Source organism: Amphiura filiformis, chromosome 16, assembly GCF_039555335.1.
Source record: "Amphiura filiformis chromosome 16, Afil_fr2py, whole genome shotgun sequence".
NCBI classification, from domain to species: domain Eukaryota; kingdom Metazoa; phylum Echinodermata; class Ophiuroidea; order Amphilepidida; family Amphiuridae; genus Amphiura; species Amphiura filiformis.
The window spans coordinates 27,579,201-27,594,339 of record NC_092643.1 but is presented as its reverse complement, the minus strand read 5'-3'; the positions used below and the strand labels follow the sequence as shown (position 1 = coordinate 27,594,339).

The following is a 15,139-nucleotide window of genomic DNA, read 5'->3' as shown; positions in this document are numbered from 1 at the left end:
TGAAATAAAATTTCTAGTGTAGCAGTTGTAGTCCTTGCCCCTATAATATACATATCTTACTTGTCACCAATGCTCTATAATTTTTGAGAAAAATGCAAAAATAGGCACAAAATTGGGCAGGGGTGTAGTACCCCCTTAAGCAATGCACATCATGTCTCAAACTTTGTTCATCTTACTGAATATTGCATGAAAATTACATACACAGGGAAAAATGAAATACTTTATAATGCAACATCAATCATCAAATCAATACAAAAATAGAGCTAGGAGAGCTGGACACAAAAACTCAAATTCTTATTATCAGCGTCTGGTGAGATACGGGATTGCTGAAAACCATGCATTTTAAGCCTGTGAAGATATATACAAAACAATGTCCAAATGTTTGGAAATTTTATAAACTAAATTGTGCCTTATTGCTGCTTCAAATCTTCATACACTGGCATATATGATACACTAGCATATAATATGAAATGATATTGAACACTAAATTTTATATAGTTGTATTCAATATATTTCCAATTACCTTTCTAAATTGGCATTTCAATAATTAATTAATCTGCCAACTTGCTAGATATTGTAGCATATATATTTATTGAAGAACAAGCTAAATATTAGATGTAATAATAATAATAATAACTAGAGCGGTTCTCGGCTTTCGCAGTTCTCGGCATTCGCGGTTCTCGGTAGTGTGGGTTGGTCCGTATGTGTCGTTTCTGTTCAGAACCTTGTGTGACCCTCCCCCACCCCACCCCCCAAGAAAAAAATCATCCGCCACCACTGGCTATAACAAGGGCCTTGTAAATGCAACTTGTGAGAGAGAGAGCCTCCCATGACGTTTGCGTTTTCAGTCTTTCAGTTCCCTAATACGTACAAAGTTTACGCATTATAATAATAATAAAAAAATTAAAAAAACACAATATATTAAATACATTAGTTGATAACCAACTGTTTGTTTCAGATACCAAGCCATTTTTCTTCAGATTTTCATTGGTCTGATGAGGAACTGGTATTTGAGGATAAGCCAGATGTCTTTGCAAACATAAATGTATGATATCAACTATTAGATGTTTTCAGTGTAAACACATCACAAAAAGTAATTCAAAATCTATGCATCAAATTTAAAAACTGAAATAGCAAAAAAAAAAGCCCAATTTCTGCCAATTTTGATACCTCATTTGTCAGGATAGCTCATCAAAATTTGTAGCCATGGTGACCCCTTGAATGAAAAAAGATGCATTTTCAAGAGTTGTGCACTAAAAAGCTACTTAAATTAGTGTACCATTACATTTTGTACATATGACTGCTCATGATGACCCATGGTCAGTGTGGTGGTCACTGACAACCAGGCAACATTTTCAGTGGGTTTAGGTTAGGCCTGGCATTTTCGGTAATTTTGTACCCGGGTACCCGCCGCATTTTTTTTTTTTAATTTCGGGTACCCGGGGAGGGTATTTCCTACCCGGGTAATGTAATCATAATGAAAATGCCAGCCTTAGTTTAGGTTCAACTTTTGAATCAGCATTTTTTTTCATTCAAAGGATCATCAAATTTTGGGCTATTCAGACATATGAGGTATCAACATTTGCAGAACAAAACTGGGTTTTTGCTATTTCAGTTTTAAAATTTGATGCATAGATTTTGAGTTATTATCTCGTAATGAAGGGTGTAACTACTTTATGTGATGTGTGTATTATATAAATGGAGATGTGAAATAGACTAACAATATGTTGTAGCCTTTGTGGAACACTTGAAACAGCACTACTTCTGCGCAACAACTGTCAAATCATTTCTGTGTTTAGCCTTTTATTTACAGATACCAGTGACAGAAGTTGAACTAAGCTCAAATTGCCAACACACAATGCTTTGAAAATTATTAGATATTGTAAATTTCTGCACATTTTAATGAACTGTTTAGTCAATGTTTGATCAATGTAACCTAAGCATCATATCCATCACAATATCACTTAACTGTGCACTCTTTTCCCACTTAACTCAATAATTTGTCCTCTCCCATTTCCAATTAAAACCCTGCGCATCAACGGCAGTGTCACTCGTCTCCATGGGCTAGCCGTTATTTTTAGCACTTCTGCTGTTTACAGTCGGTCATTGCGAAGTATCAGGTGAAAATTGCTTGGTTGAATGATAGGCTACTAGGCTAGTAGAAGGTCTGTCTGTTGGGAGTGTTATATTGTGGTGATGACAAATATATATACTACATCGTAAAGAGATATTAGATTGAAGCAAAACATATTCAGCATTTGTTTCATTTATAACTTTCCATATGTTATCAAAACAGGGAAAATCTGTTCCAACTGACCAGAAGGGAACCAAAGGATAGCTATTCAAAAGGATACAATTACAACAGTATCACACTAACAATTGATAACATTTAAAACAGGGAAAATGTGACACAACATTCAATGGGAGAATAACACAATTTATACTTTTTTATATTATATTCCCTCATTGGATGTTGTGTGTCACATTTGCCATATTGTCAATACCTATTTTTGTACATTTATTGTGGGTGATGTAAAAATAAATTGAAATTAAATTTCTGCATCTAGCTTTTAAATGAGAAAGTATATACTTTTGGTTTTAAATATTAAATCCTGTCTATTTTGAATATCTTTCAGGTGCATATAATATTCACATGTTATTTCTCTACTGTGTAGGTGCCACTGTCGGGATTCTGCACTTTCTTGTTGACATTGTAATGACTGTATCAAAATCTGTCATTGCAAAAGTACAACATCACAGCATTTCAGCTATAGATTCTTATTAACTGCCTATGATATATAATCAGTTCAATCATATTCATATTATTGAAATTATTGAAATATGTTATGATGGTGCCAGCCAAAGACAGTTTCCATGTATACACATGTAGTATATATATGACCAGTTCACCCATTTGTTCGTAATTTTGTTTTAATTAATTAGTACATCTACCTAAACTGTGATTTATAATAAAAATATAAATTTATGTCTTTTAGTTCTTGAGTTGATGCCATGTCAAGTTTGCACCTGTAATGCCATCAAGAGGTTGTATTAAATATCGTTTTAGGAGGGAAATTCATAGACTTCATCAAATTTAGTTTTAAATAGGCAAGACCTCACTCTCTGCAAAATAATATATATAGTCATTTAATATATAAGTATATTATCTTGCTTTAGGCCATCTTAATTTTATAATAATTTGTCTCAAAGCCCACATGCACACATTGCACATTGGTGAAATCACCTGCTTTTTGCATGTTATTCCAGCTGAATTGAGTAAATTTCATTTTTTTACGCTGCTATTTTTGTCAAAATCCACCACACAAAATCTCACATCAGACATCATGTAAAAATTGTCATAATAAAATTCTTCATCTTGAACACAAAGAAACTATGCATTCGTATACCCCGTAACACCGGCACATTCTTGTCAAAAAGCTTGTCCCATAGTTTGATAAAAAAAATGAAAGTAAAAAAAACGCACATTAAAGCCTTAAAATGTATGATTTCCGTCAAATTTTAATTTTGTTATTCTTTATTCAAAATGTTGAAATAATATTATTAATAACTGCCGGGAAGGGTTGCTGTCCATTTTAAGTTGAAATAACAAGGTAAAGTGAAAGAAACCCCACTGGTTATTTTGGCCATTTAACATGCAGTTCTAAGGGAGGACATATTATCATAATTTTTTAAATTATGATAATATGTCGAACTTTGCTCTGTTGACCTACAAAGACAACAAATTTGGTGGATTCCATTTCTAGGTGGAAGTTGGGACATGTGTAAAGATTACAAATATGCACAAAAATCAGGTTTGAAAAAAAAATTAACCAATTTCATATTATAAGATCGTACATTATGGCTTTAAGGGTGGTCTGAACCCTGGAATTATGGAAACTTTCGGGCCTCATAACTGCTAAATTATTAGTCTAAAGAATATAAAAGTATACATTTTAGAATGGAAATGACTTGATGAATTCCTCTGTGAGGTCCAATTTGGCCTATTTTTGCATTTTTCTCAAAAATTATAGCGCATTGGTGACAAGTAAGATACGTATATTATAGGGGCAAGGACTACAACTACTGCATTGGAAATTTTTATTTCAGCACAGACAACAGTTGTGGAGTTGCAGTCAAAAATGAGGGAAAACCAATATTTGATCAATAAATCAATAACTACTTGCCTTGAGTTGCTGAATTTTCAGTGCAGTAGTTGTAGTCTTTGCCCCTATAATATACATATCTTACCTGTCCCCAATGCGCTATAATTTTTGAGGAAAATGCAAAAATAGGCACAAAATTGGCCAGGGGTGTAGTACCCCCTTAAGTTTTCAACTTGGGAAGGGCTTTGAGACTAAGCTATTCAATTGAGATAGCCTTATCATGCTTATTATACTTTGAAACTGGTCACAACAATTTAACCGAGAGTAAAACATCAAATATGTGTGTGATGTTGTGAATGTGTAAAAAAATATAAATGCGGCTTTAAAACTATTCATACTATCATTTCATTAAAATCAATCACACAGACTTATTATTAATTATTTGCTTTATAATCCATGGCAGAGTGCAATATTAACTTGTTAGCTCTCCGCGATCTGTCAACAGTCAGCCAGCCAACCACCATTATTGGCTCATATGTTGCCATGGAAATAGATTAATCTTTGTAATAGGGAAGCTACTTGCCAACATCAGTGCTAACAGTTGTCTATCAATGGTTGGCATGGATGTAGTTTAGGGCTCATATTGAAATACCCTACCACGTTTTCACACAGAAAGAAGGCAGGATTCCCCTCGCTAAGCGCGCGCCTCAGGAAAGCTCGGTCATAAAACGGATGGATTATATGCATCAGTGATACACCCTGCCCAGGATTTTATCAAAAGAAGGCTAGCACAGGAAAGCTGCAGGATGGCGCACACCTTCCTGTCAGCCCTCGAATTAACCCACGGCACCCACCCCCATTGCCGTAATGCCCTCAAAATATGTCCTTTACCGACGGCAGTCACTTGCCGTGCCCCTAAATGAAGTTGCCGTGAGTGCCCTAGCCGGCCGGCCCTGCCCCTTCATTAGGGTGCATCAAACGCCCCTCATGTCAACCATATTTTTTGTACCTAGTGTCAAACTGTGCCATTTAACTAGAAAATCATCCCTCCAAATTTAAATTCAATCGGAGGTCGGAAGGGGTCCACCGTGAGCTTAAAGTTCGGACAGAGGCAACCAGTAAAGTTCGGCCGGCAGCTATTGAATTATATATATCAGTTATACATACATATTAATAGCTGCTTTTAGTGAATTTTTTTATAGTACCTCATATCTCAGACAATACTCAATAAAATGCAAATCTATTTGAACTAAGCAAAAAGGCAGCTATTTTCAGACATATTTGAAGTCATAATAATAGCTGCCATGTGCATGTTTCTCTATTTTCATGGAAAATGTGTCCATCGCATGCCGAGAGCTTAAAGTTTGCATGATAGGTGCCTTTTACTTAATGACAAATCAATCAGGCAGCTATTTAGTTTTCATTACTTTATACTGAACATTACTGTGGCTGCCATATGAATAACAATGTAATAAATGTACTTATCTATGTTGCTTATCAGTCCATATGATATTGGTAAATTAGGTAACATCATTCAGTTTACGCTCTCTCAGATTAGGTGTCCGTTTTCTATCTTGCTCCACCACTTGCAAGACATTTTGATAATGTTCCTAACTCTGGGCACAGTGGGCAGCAGCTAGGAAATCTGCACTGAGTTTCACGCCACGTTCTGCTGCATCATTTACCATATTGAGCTACATTGACGGCTCTAACATTGCTAAGCGATTGCAGATAAACTGAGGACTCGGGCCAAGTGTCAACATTGTCTGCTAGGAATTTGTCATTGATCTGCAGGATGTTCATAGTGAACCTTGCCTGCAAAATCAGCTAGGACGACTGTTGACTAAGTGATATTCTCAGGGTCAGGGAACTTTGACTTTCCAAAGCCTGCGCCAAGCTTAATATATGGCTTTAGTGCTGCTGCATCAGCTTTAAGTTCAAGTAGCCTTCTCGCTAAAGCTTGTCTCTATTGTACTGGTACCTTACCACTGAAGAGAGCAAGCGGTGCCATCTCTTCGGTGAGATGCATGTACCACAGATGTCTGCTCAGGGCTTTGTGGGTTTGCATGCACTTGTTGCAACACCGAAATTGATATCGGCATACTACAGGAGGCGCTTGTACAACTGAAGATCATTCCATGGCGGGTCAGAAGCAATACTGCATGTTATCCAGCAGGAACTTTAGATTATTGTTTCACATATCTTTGGTAGCTGGTGCTTAGTTGTCACAGTGCCTTGCAGAAGCTGTTCAATGTGATTCTGCATTAGAGATTTTGACACTATACAGCAGTTTGGACATACATGACTGCTTGAATGTAATTGATTGGCACGAGTCCTTAGCTTTACTGCTATCGCTTAGCAATGTTAGAGCCGTCAATGTGGTAAATGATGCAGCAGAAAGTGTCCTTAAACTCATACAGATTTCCTAGCTACTGCCCAGAGTGAGGAACATAATCAAATGTCTTGCAAGTGGTGGAGCAAGATAGAAAGCAGACACCTAATCTGAGAAAGCATATCATATGGACTGATAAATATTAAGCAATTTATTACATTGTTATTCATATGGCAGCCACAGTGATTGATGTGCAGTATAAAGTAATGAAAACTAAATAGCTGCCTGATTGATTTGTCATTTAGTTAAAGGCACCTATCATACATAAACTTTAAGCTTGTAGCGCATGATGGATCCATTTTCCATGCAGAAACAGCTGTAAATAGAGAAATATGCACATGGCAGCTATTATTATGACTTCAAATATATCTGAAAATAGCTGCCTTTTTGCTTAGTTCAAATGGATTTGCATTTGATCGAGTATTGGCTGAGATATGAAGTACTTTAAAAATTTTCACTAAAGGCAGCTATTAATGTGTGTGCATTTAACTGTATATAATACAATAGCTGCCGGCCGGACTTTCATTGGTTGCCTCTGTCCGAACTTTGAGCTCACGGTGGACCCCCTTCCTGACCTCCGATTGAATTTAAATTTGGAGGGGATGATTTTCTAGTTAAGTGGCACAGTTTGACACTAGGTACAAAAAATATGGTTGACATGAGGGGCGTTTGATGCACCCTACCCTTCATTATAAAATCGAAAACAAGTACTGGTTAAATCCCCGCAAAATTGTGGAAAATTAAATCGAAAATCTTGAACACGATCGCTATTTTGAGCATCGTAACCCAGCTATCAATCACAGTATACACAATAGTTTGTTGTGAATTAATATTCATTACCCCTACGTAAGCTTACATATTCAGCCAATCACATCGGCTTTTATACATTATCTGGTTGCTATTCATTTACTCGATTGGTCAGAGAAATACCTTCAACGTACTATCGACCAATCAGAAACGCTGTTAGTAACTAAAGCTTCCTCGACCTCGTGAACAAAATCTGAGCGCTGGGCAAATCAATTGTTCTCTCGATTATCAAACATTGACTTCCCATTGCAAACCGATGGCGATACCCTTCCGTATCATCTTATCATGTACATGTGAGCCCATCTCTAGATATGTTTTGCACGAAATAGTTTTTATCCCGGCGAATTTGATCAATATTATTACCAAAGTCACAGCTGTTTCATGGCTGTTTCGAGTCAGTTTTGCAGCTCAGAACTAGGGATCACAAAATTAAACTGTTGATTTTTGATTGCTTTTTGGGCGAGAAATGCTCCGCATTTCTCGCCCTTTGCGCTGGGTTTTGACATACATATTGGTCACAGCGTTGCAGAAAATATTCGTGCTGATATACTCGGGCGAGGCGGGAGTGTTCATGAAAATTTGTAATTATTACTTCATTTTGATATCTAATCAGTGCTATAAAGTCATTTTAGGCAGCAATGTGTTTGTATTAAAAGAAATAATAAAACATGTTGTTGTAGAACTAGAATTACTTTTATGCAAATCTGAAAGTTGCAACAGATTATTTTCATTTCTTTGTTTGTCAAGCATGATTGCCAGTTTTTACGTAACATTGGGCAAAAGGTACCACTAGGCGTAAACAGATTAATTTACAGCGCCTACTGATAGTCGGTCACCGAATCAACTATTCACACACCGGATTTATTTGTCAACCTCACTGAGTCAATTAATTTATGTCAACATGTCCAGATAAGAGCTGGCTATCTAATTCGGAGATCGTCTTTGTTTACTAAAGAGATTACTGGGTACTAGCATTGGTTTGAATTACTTTGCGGAACTTTTTACGGTGAAAATATATTCGATTTGTAAGAAAACGAGAGTATGTCATTGTTTGGCCGTTTCAACGAATGAAAACAGTGAGAATTTCAAAAGTTATGGTTTGAAGAAAATATGACATTAAAAGTTATATGCCAGGCCTATAATTGTTTCCACAGCATATCAACGAATAAAATCTATGGTTATAATCATGCTCATACATTTGCAGACCTCCTGGAGACCAGCACAGCATGAGATGCGAGTGTATTGATATTACATGATTAAAACATAGACCCTATTTCAGGGTCTATGATTAAAACCTTTATGGACGTAAAAGTCAAAGTAACAATATCCTATATCCTGTATCATTTTATGGATAAAAATGACTCAAAATGTCATTAATGAAATAATTGATTTAAAAACATCAGTTTTGTTTTTTCAACGGGAAAAATTCGATGCAATTTCAGGGCCTATCTATGATATGGGCATAATTTATACATGTAGGCCTATTGAACAATATACCCCCATTTGACATGTATTAAAAATAGGTAGGTAAACAAATAAATTATTGTATTAGTCTATCAATTATAAATAAAATGACTTAAGGTTACACAAAGAGACGTATAAAAAACGTATAAAAGACGTATAAAGTTGTTCTCTAAAACAGAGTTTTCTCAGTAATCAAATATCGCAGCGAGTGAAATGTTGGTGCATTGGATGTAGCTTAACATTTTTGTGTGTGTTATATACAAATTATTAGAATAAATTTGAAAATCCTTCGTTTAAAGCATTTTTACCCACCATGTTCACAAGATCAAAAACACGTTCCATGAGGTTTTTTTTCAAATGTGCGCTCCGTATAAATCCACACCGAAGCGATTGTTTTCTTCTTTTTCAGTATTGTATTACAAATCGATCAAAGAAATAATGTTGCCATGGGGAAGAACCAAATACAGTACCGATTAAATTTTAAAAGCCCGTTTTTGGGGAAAATTTTGGAGAATTTGCTTGAGAAAAAGCTGGTTTGTGAAATTATCGATATCTTGATTACTGAGGCGTTAATTTAGACATCTGAATACCTACATTATTTCTCAACATTCTGCCAATTGCTATTCCATTTGATTTTCACTCCAAATTGAAGCTAGTTTTGCAAAAAAACGAGGTTTTCCTCCATCAGTTCGTTCAAAATTTCAGCGCCGACATGCGTGTTTATTCTAAGAGCCATAATGCGGACGCGATTGTAATCATCATGTAATTGCATCCAATTATAGTTATATCATCCGCTTTGAGAACAGTCAATTGCGTAAGATGATCTATGGCCGAGTGGATAGAGCGTTGGACTGGGAATCTAATATGTACTATTTTTGTGGGTTCGAGTCTCCGTGTGGCTGAATTTTCTTTCTTTTTTTCTCTTTTCTCAATTTTACTTCCTTTCTTTCCTCTTTTCTTTCTCCCTTTCTTTTTTCATTTCTTTTTCGTTCATTTTCTTTCTCTCTCTTTCTTTCTCTTTTTCACTATTTCTTTATTCTTTCTTGCTCCTTTCTTTTTATTTTTATTTGATTGATTCGCTGAGTGCAGTGAATCGTGATTGATTGTTTTTCACTTTATATAATTCAGAAATGTGTAGGCCTGCTAAGTCTGTCTTGTTGATTTTCATCCCAAATTCGATTTACAAATAATTGCTTTTTGATATTGTTGTTGTTGCCTACCCGGTTGCCTACCATTTCATTGTATAAATCAGGGGAATAGCAGCATTGATTTCATCAAAGATATCAAGGCTATAAATTCAAAATCGACACATTTTCCAGGGCGTAGCTTGACGAAGTGCCCCAAATCAATTTTAAAATTTATAAAATCTTAAAATCCCCCGCATCCGAGCTCCGGCACACGAGCTAAGCCAAGTTTCATAGCCTTTTCATGTCTTGACCGTGGATCGATATTCTATTGTATATAAGTAGCCCTACGTCCCGGGACGCTTGTTCATTTTCTGCGTGGCTGTTTCTGTTATGAACTTACGCCCCTCTGAAATCAAGCGCATGAAAAACTCTCGGCTAACCTTAAGTGAATCCACCTTTTCTTATTTGATCATGTTGATTATTAAATAATTATTATGGCATTCAACAAAATGATTGAAGAGAAAACCACTATGCAGACTATAGAATTCATAGCTTCGCCGGAGTATTTGACTAACAACCAACACATTCAAAAAAGTTTAAAAGTTAAGATTGGAGCATGGAAATAAGAGACATTCTTACTTCCATGATTGGAGTGAGCAGTCTTTATAATTTTATAATGTGCTATAGTAAGTATACATTGCGGATTAATATAAAATTAATGTCATGTATAGGCAAGTGGCAGTTTTAGCCAATTAGCTACAAACTGCAGTGTATTTCTTAATATTAATAATGTGCTAAGGGTAGCCTAAAAGGCAGAAAAGCACAAAAAGACAGAACAATTTGGAGTAATGAATTAAAGAGTTGACATGAAGTTATAGGAGTTAATGTTTGGTTTGCTTTTTCTGTGTGCATGTTCTCATCATTGATGGTTTGGTGGACTGTCATGAAACATGATGGATCCTAAAAAGCGTGATCCTGAAAATGCCTTCCACCCAAACTAATTACAAGACCTCTTCTGCATTGAAGCTGGCTTTCTCTTTTAAAGTGAATTTTATTGAGATCGCATGCAAACATTGAACATCTCATTTACATAATAATGAACCCATGTCTGTGAGCCCATTTTAATGGCCATTATCTTATTTACATAATGGTTTTGGATTCAATGTTTAATTGGCATAGTCCTCTAAATATTTTACCGTAAAGTCCTATGGTGGAGGGCCTTTTGTTGTGTAGTCCTACAAAGGTGGGGTGACTGCTGGTACATGTTTTACCGTACAGTCCTATGTGTTTATTTTGTTGTCCTAAATTTGATTGCTCTCCTTGGTCTCTTCGTCATTTAGATAACTTTCAACACCAACCTTCCTAGTTTAATTCTTTCAATCAAAATTTCACTCCTCTGCTAATGATTACAAGTGAAAATCGAAGTAATACTGCAATATCAATATGGAACTACACCTTTATCTTGACAATTAATTTGCTCGCCCTATTCCTTTTAAAGGAATTTTTATTATTATAAAGCAGGTTTTTTAAGCAATCAGGTTAGTTTTAGTGTAAAGTTGAGAGTCAAATTTTACTTTGGTGTCAAATAATTCAGCTGACGGTAATGCATCTATTCGCTTTTGAAAAATTGCCTTGGTGCCCTTCTCAAATTTTCAACAGTTGCCTTTGCCCAACAGTTGCCTTGCCTTTTCAGTGAAAATCCACGGCAATTATCAACTTGCCCTAAAAAAGTTGCCGTGCCCCTTCAGATCCTTAATTCGAGGGCTGCTTCCTGTGTAAGGGAATTTCAATATGAGCCCTTACATAATTTCGCCACATAAAGAATATATGTAAAAAAGAGACAAGAATTATTCCCGGGGAATTATTGCTTATGCTTAGTACAGATCACATTAGATTCTGTAAACTTTTTTTTTAATTGTATGCAGAAACACCTTATATTACAAGTAGCTGGCACACTTCATAAGCTTGCTTTTCAATTTCCCTTTATTTTGTGCATGCATCATTATGGAGCTATGTCAAAAACTTGATTCTTATTTGAATCATATGGCACTTCATCAAATGTGATAACAATTTTATCTGAACATGCTAAATGATGTATCATGATTGTCAATTAACACGATATGTGTAAAAACGTGTAGCACATTCAAACCTATTTCAATGGCTGTCATACATAATGTACATGTACCACAATTGTGATTTTTCACATCGATACACAACACTTGTCTGAACTCACTTAATTAAAAGATAATTAAAAGAATAAGGAATGTGTATTTTATTTGAGATGTAATTTTAAAGCATTAAAATTTTACATAATTAATATAAAACTGTTCTTTCACTTGGTCAATTTACAGAAATCTAAAATTTCACTATGGCGACAAGTTTTTTGCTTTGATGAGATGGGTCACAAATACATTTTTGTACTTGATGTTGTTAAAATATCTTCTTTCAAATGGTCTGACAAATGAGCGAAATTGTACAATGTATGCAGCATTTTATATTTCCCTATCAATCATACAATACGGTACTTAATTTATTTTATTAACAACCAAGCATACACCCATGAATGACTAAACAATGATCAAATGTACTGAGAATGTCAGGTTGTGACAAATCAAACTAAGAGTGCTTGCATCTGTTGGGTGGTCAATTATATATGATTAAATATAAACTGAGTCAGCCCATTAAATTCATTATGACTTTATTTATTGATTTTGTAGAAAATATTACATTTGTGGCTAGGCTACTGTTGAGGACTGAGATATGGATCTGTGCTGATCGTACATATTCATATTCTCATTTTTAATGAGGCATTAATTGGAAATTGCAAGAAAAAATACAATACAATTTTTTATTGCGATATTGCAACAAAAAGGGACAGCTATAAAAAATAGTGGCAGATCTAAATTAAGATATTTTGTACTTGCATTTATAATCAAGTTTTGTCTTTCATAACTGCATTTTTACAGAATTTTGTATGAAACTCAATTATACTTAGAATATGTACCCTGCAACAACATTAATCATAATTAGTAAATTGTAACATTTTTTTTTTGTAACCCCTATTTGCAATGCAAACAATAATAGAACAAGCCAATAATTCAGGAAATATTGTGTATAATTTTATTTCCAACCTGCAGGGAGATGATGAAAACAAAGGAAACACTACACAAAACAACAATCACCAGCCGTCCCCACAGCAATCGCCACGGCGACAACCAGAACAGCTGATTCTTCGTAGAAGCTTCAGGAAGAAGAAACTTCCTCCAGTACCCAAGCAGGATGCAGCATCTTCACCTCCTCCAGGCTCTCCTCCGATGTTTGAGAGGGCCGGAATCTCTTCCCCAGGGGAGAGGACGCCGAGTGTGGCTAACAGTCCAAATGGTGTGGGGGCGTACGGGCAGCTGTTCTTAGAATACGCATTAATGGCAGAATAGTAAGTGGATTCAACCCTATTATAGGTACATTTATAAACAGTCAAGATGCTTTTTTATAAACCTTGGCAGCAGTGTTGGATATAAGGAAGGCCTTCTGGCCCAAACCCATGAAAATTATAACAGGCTGAGCCAGCTGAAATGTTATATATGCTTTGGGCCTTCAGGGCCTGTGAAATATTTTACTAAAGTTAGCAAGATGACCCAATGCCGACTTTAACATAATCCTAAATTCTAGTGTGCATATTGACCGAATGTTGATTGTATGAATCTTAGTCCCAGTCTTATTTTTTAAAGTGTCACATACATGTGGACCAGTTTAACACTAAAGTCTTTAAATTGGTAAACATGTATTATGTATCTTTTTACAATCAGGCCAGTAAAATTAATGAGGGCCTGAATGGCAGGTAAAAATGATGGCTTATTCTAACACTGCCTATCACCCTATGAGTGGTTTGGTTGGAGGTCCCTTCACACACAGTTGATTCTTAAAAGGATAGAGTATGACATTTAATTTTAAGGACAAACCCTATAGACGAATCCAAATTCACGCATTCCTATACCTTAATGGCTGCCAAAGTTGGGTCCCCGTCGGCTTAGTCTCACATAAAATGTGAAATAATGCGGCCTTGGAGGGTATTTTAAACTGCATTCTATCACTCGTGTTACACGTAGACAAAAGAATGATGACAGTTTACAACACAAAAAATCTAACATCGATTTTTAAGCGGCTTTAATCCACCCAATTGGGCAGTCACACTACACCATTGTGGTGCATGCGGGGACCCGTCATGGCCGACCAAATCCTGACCATGACTTGGCTCGTTGGATTCGTCTATAAGGTAACCATGGCATTGAGCATCTGAATACTTTACAGATACTGAAAAGTTGTGCTTTTAACTGCAAGCTTAAAACTGTAAATTATAGAATAAATATTTTGTTGTTTTTGTTGCAAACAACACCAGTTATTTGAGTGGTCTTGGTCAGTAACTGAAACTCACTTTTTAAAAATGAACCAATGGTAAAAAGTTTCTTCAGATGTTTAGATTTGTAAATGTTCAAGACTACCAGTTATTAGTTGAGCAATATATCGGTGAATGTTGACTGTTGAAGACCAGATCATTTTATTTTGTGTTTGAACCAATCTTTGATTTGTTTATTTCTCACAGTAATCAACTACAAAAGCAGAGGTTACCTGGTGTTTATGTGATTCCCTCTGCTGCATCTCCACTACGTAAGTAATTGAGGATATTAACCCTGTAGATGGGGCCTGGAAAAAACACAATTTTTTGGTACAATTTTTATTTTATTTTTTATTTTCGTGGAATTGGAGAGTCCCTTCAAGACCTACAGTGAAGTGCTGCAATCATTTGTGGTTGATTTAAAAAACATTTGGAAAAAATCACCAAAAAGTTTGTATCCAAATGGGCAAACTCTCCAGGGACTCTCTAAATGCACAAAAAATAAAAAAATAAAAAATGAAAGTCCAAAAGCTTAGATTGCAACCCAATTACATTTTTGTAATAATCTGTGTAACCAATCAAAATAGAGTTTTTAGATCTCTTAGCAATTTTAAGCACAATTCCCTTCATCCCTACTGACTATTCTCACTATGTCTCTGATTGGCCCAATACATAATATAGCTAGATTTGTAACCAATCAAAACAATTCTTAGAGGCAGTTAATTTGGCTGGTAGTGCCTGTGGGGCTAAACTGTCAGTTCATACATACTCGCTATATAACAGCATGCGTGATTGGTCGATAGGCGGGCATAAACAACGTTTATGCCCGGCGTTCGTCATAAACAAGCGCGAG

At 35.7% G+C, this 15,139-nt stretch overlaps 1 protein-coding gene across 5 annotated transcripts in view; it reads left to right on the top strand.

Moving 5' to 3' along the window:
• LOC140135826 (AKT-interacting protein-like) overlaps positions 1 to 15,139 on the top strand; it is a 44,013-nt gene that overhangs the window by 13,036 nt on the left and 15,838 nt on the right. For 4 of the 5 annotated variants that reach the window (XM_072157452.1, XM_072157455.1, XM_072157453.1 and 1 more), the window contains exons 3-5: positions 959 to 1,045; positions 13,031 to 13,326; positions 14,494 to 14,558. In XM_072157452.1, coding sequence (XP_072013553.1) covers positions 959 to 1,045; positions 13,031 to 13,326; positions 14,494 to 14,558 — 448 coding nt within the window. The remainder of the gene's footprint in view (positions 1 to 958; positions 1,046 to 13,030; positions 13,327 to 14,493; positions 14,559 to 15,139) is intronic. The other variant, XM_072157456.1, reaches the window with a different exon arrangement.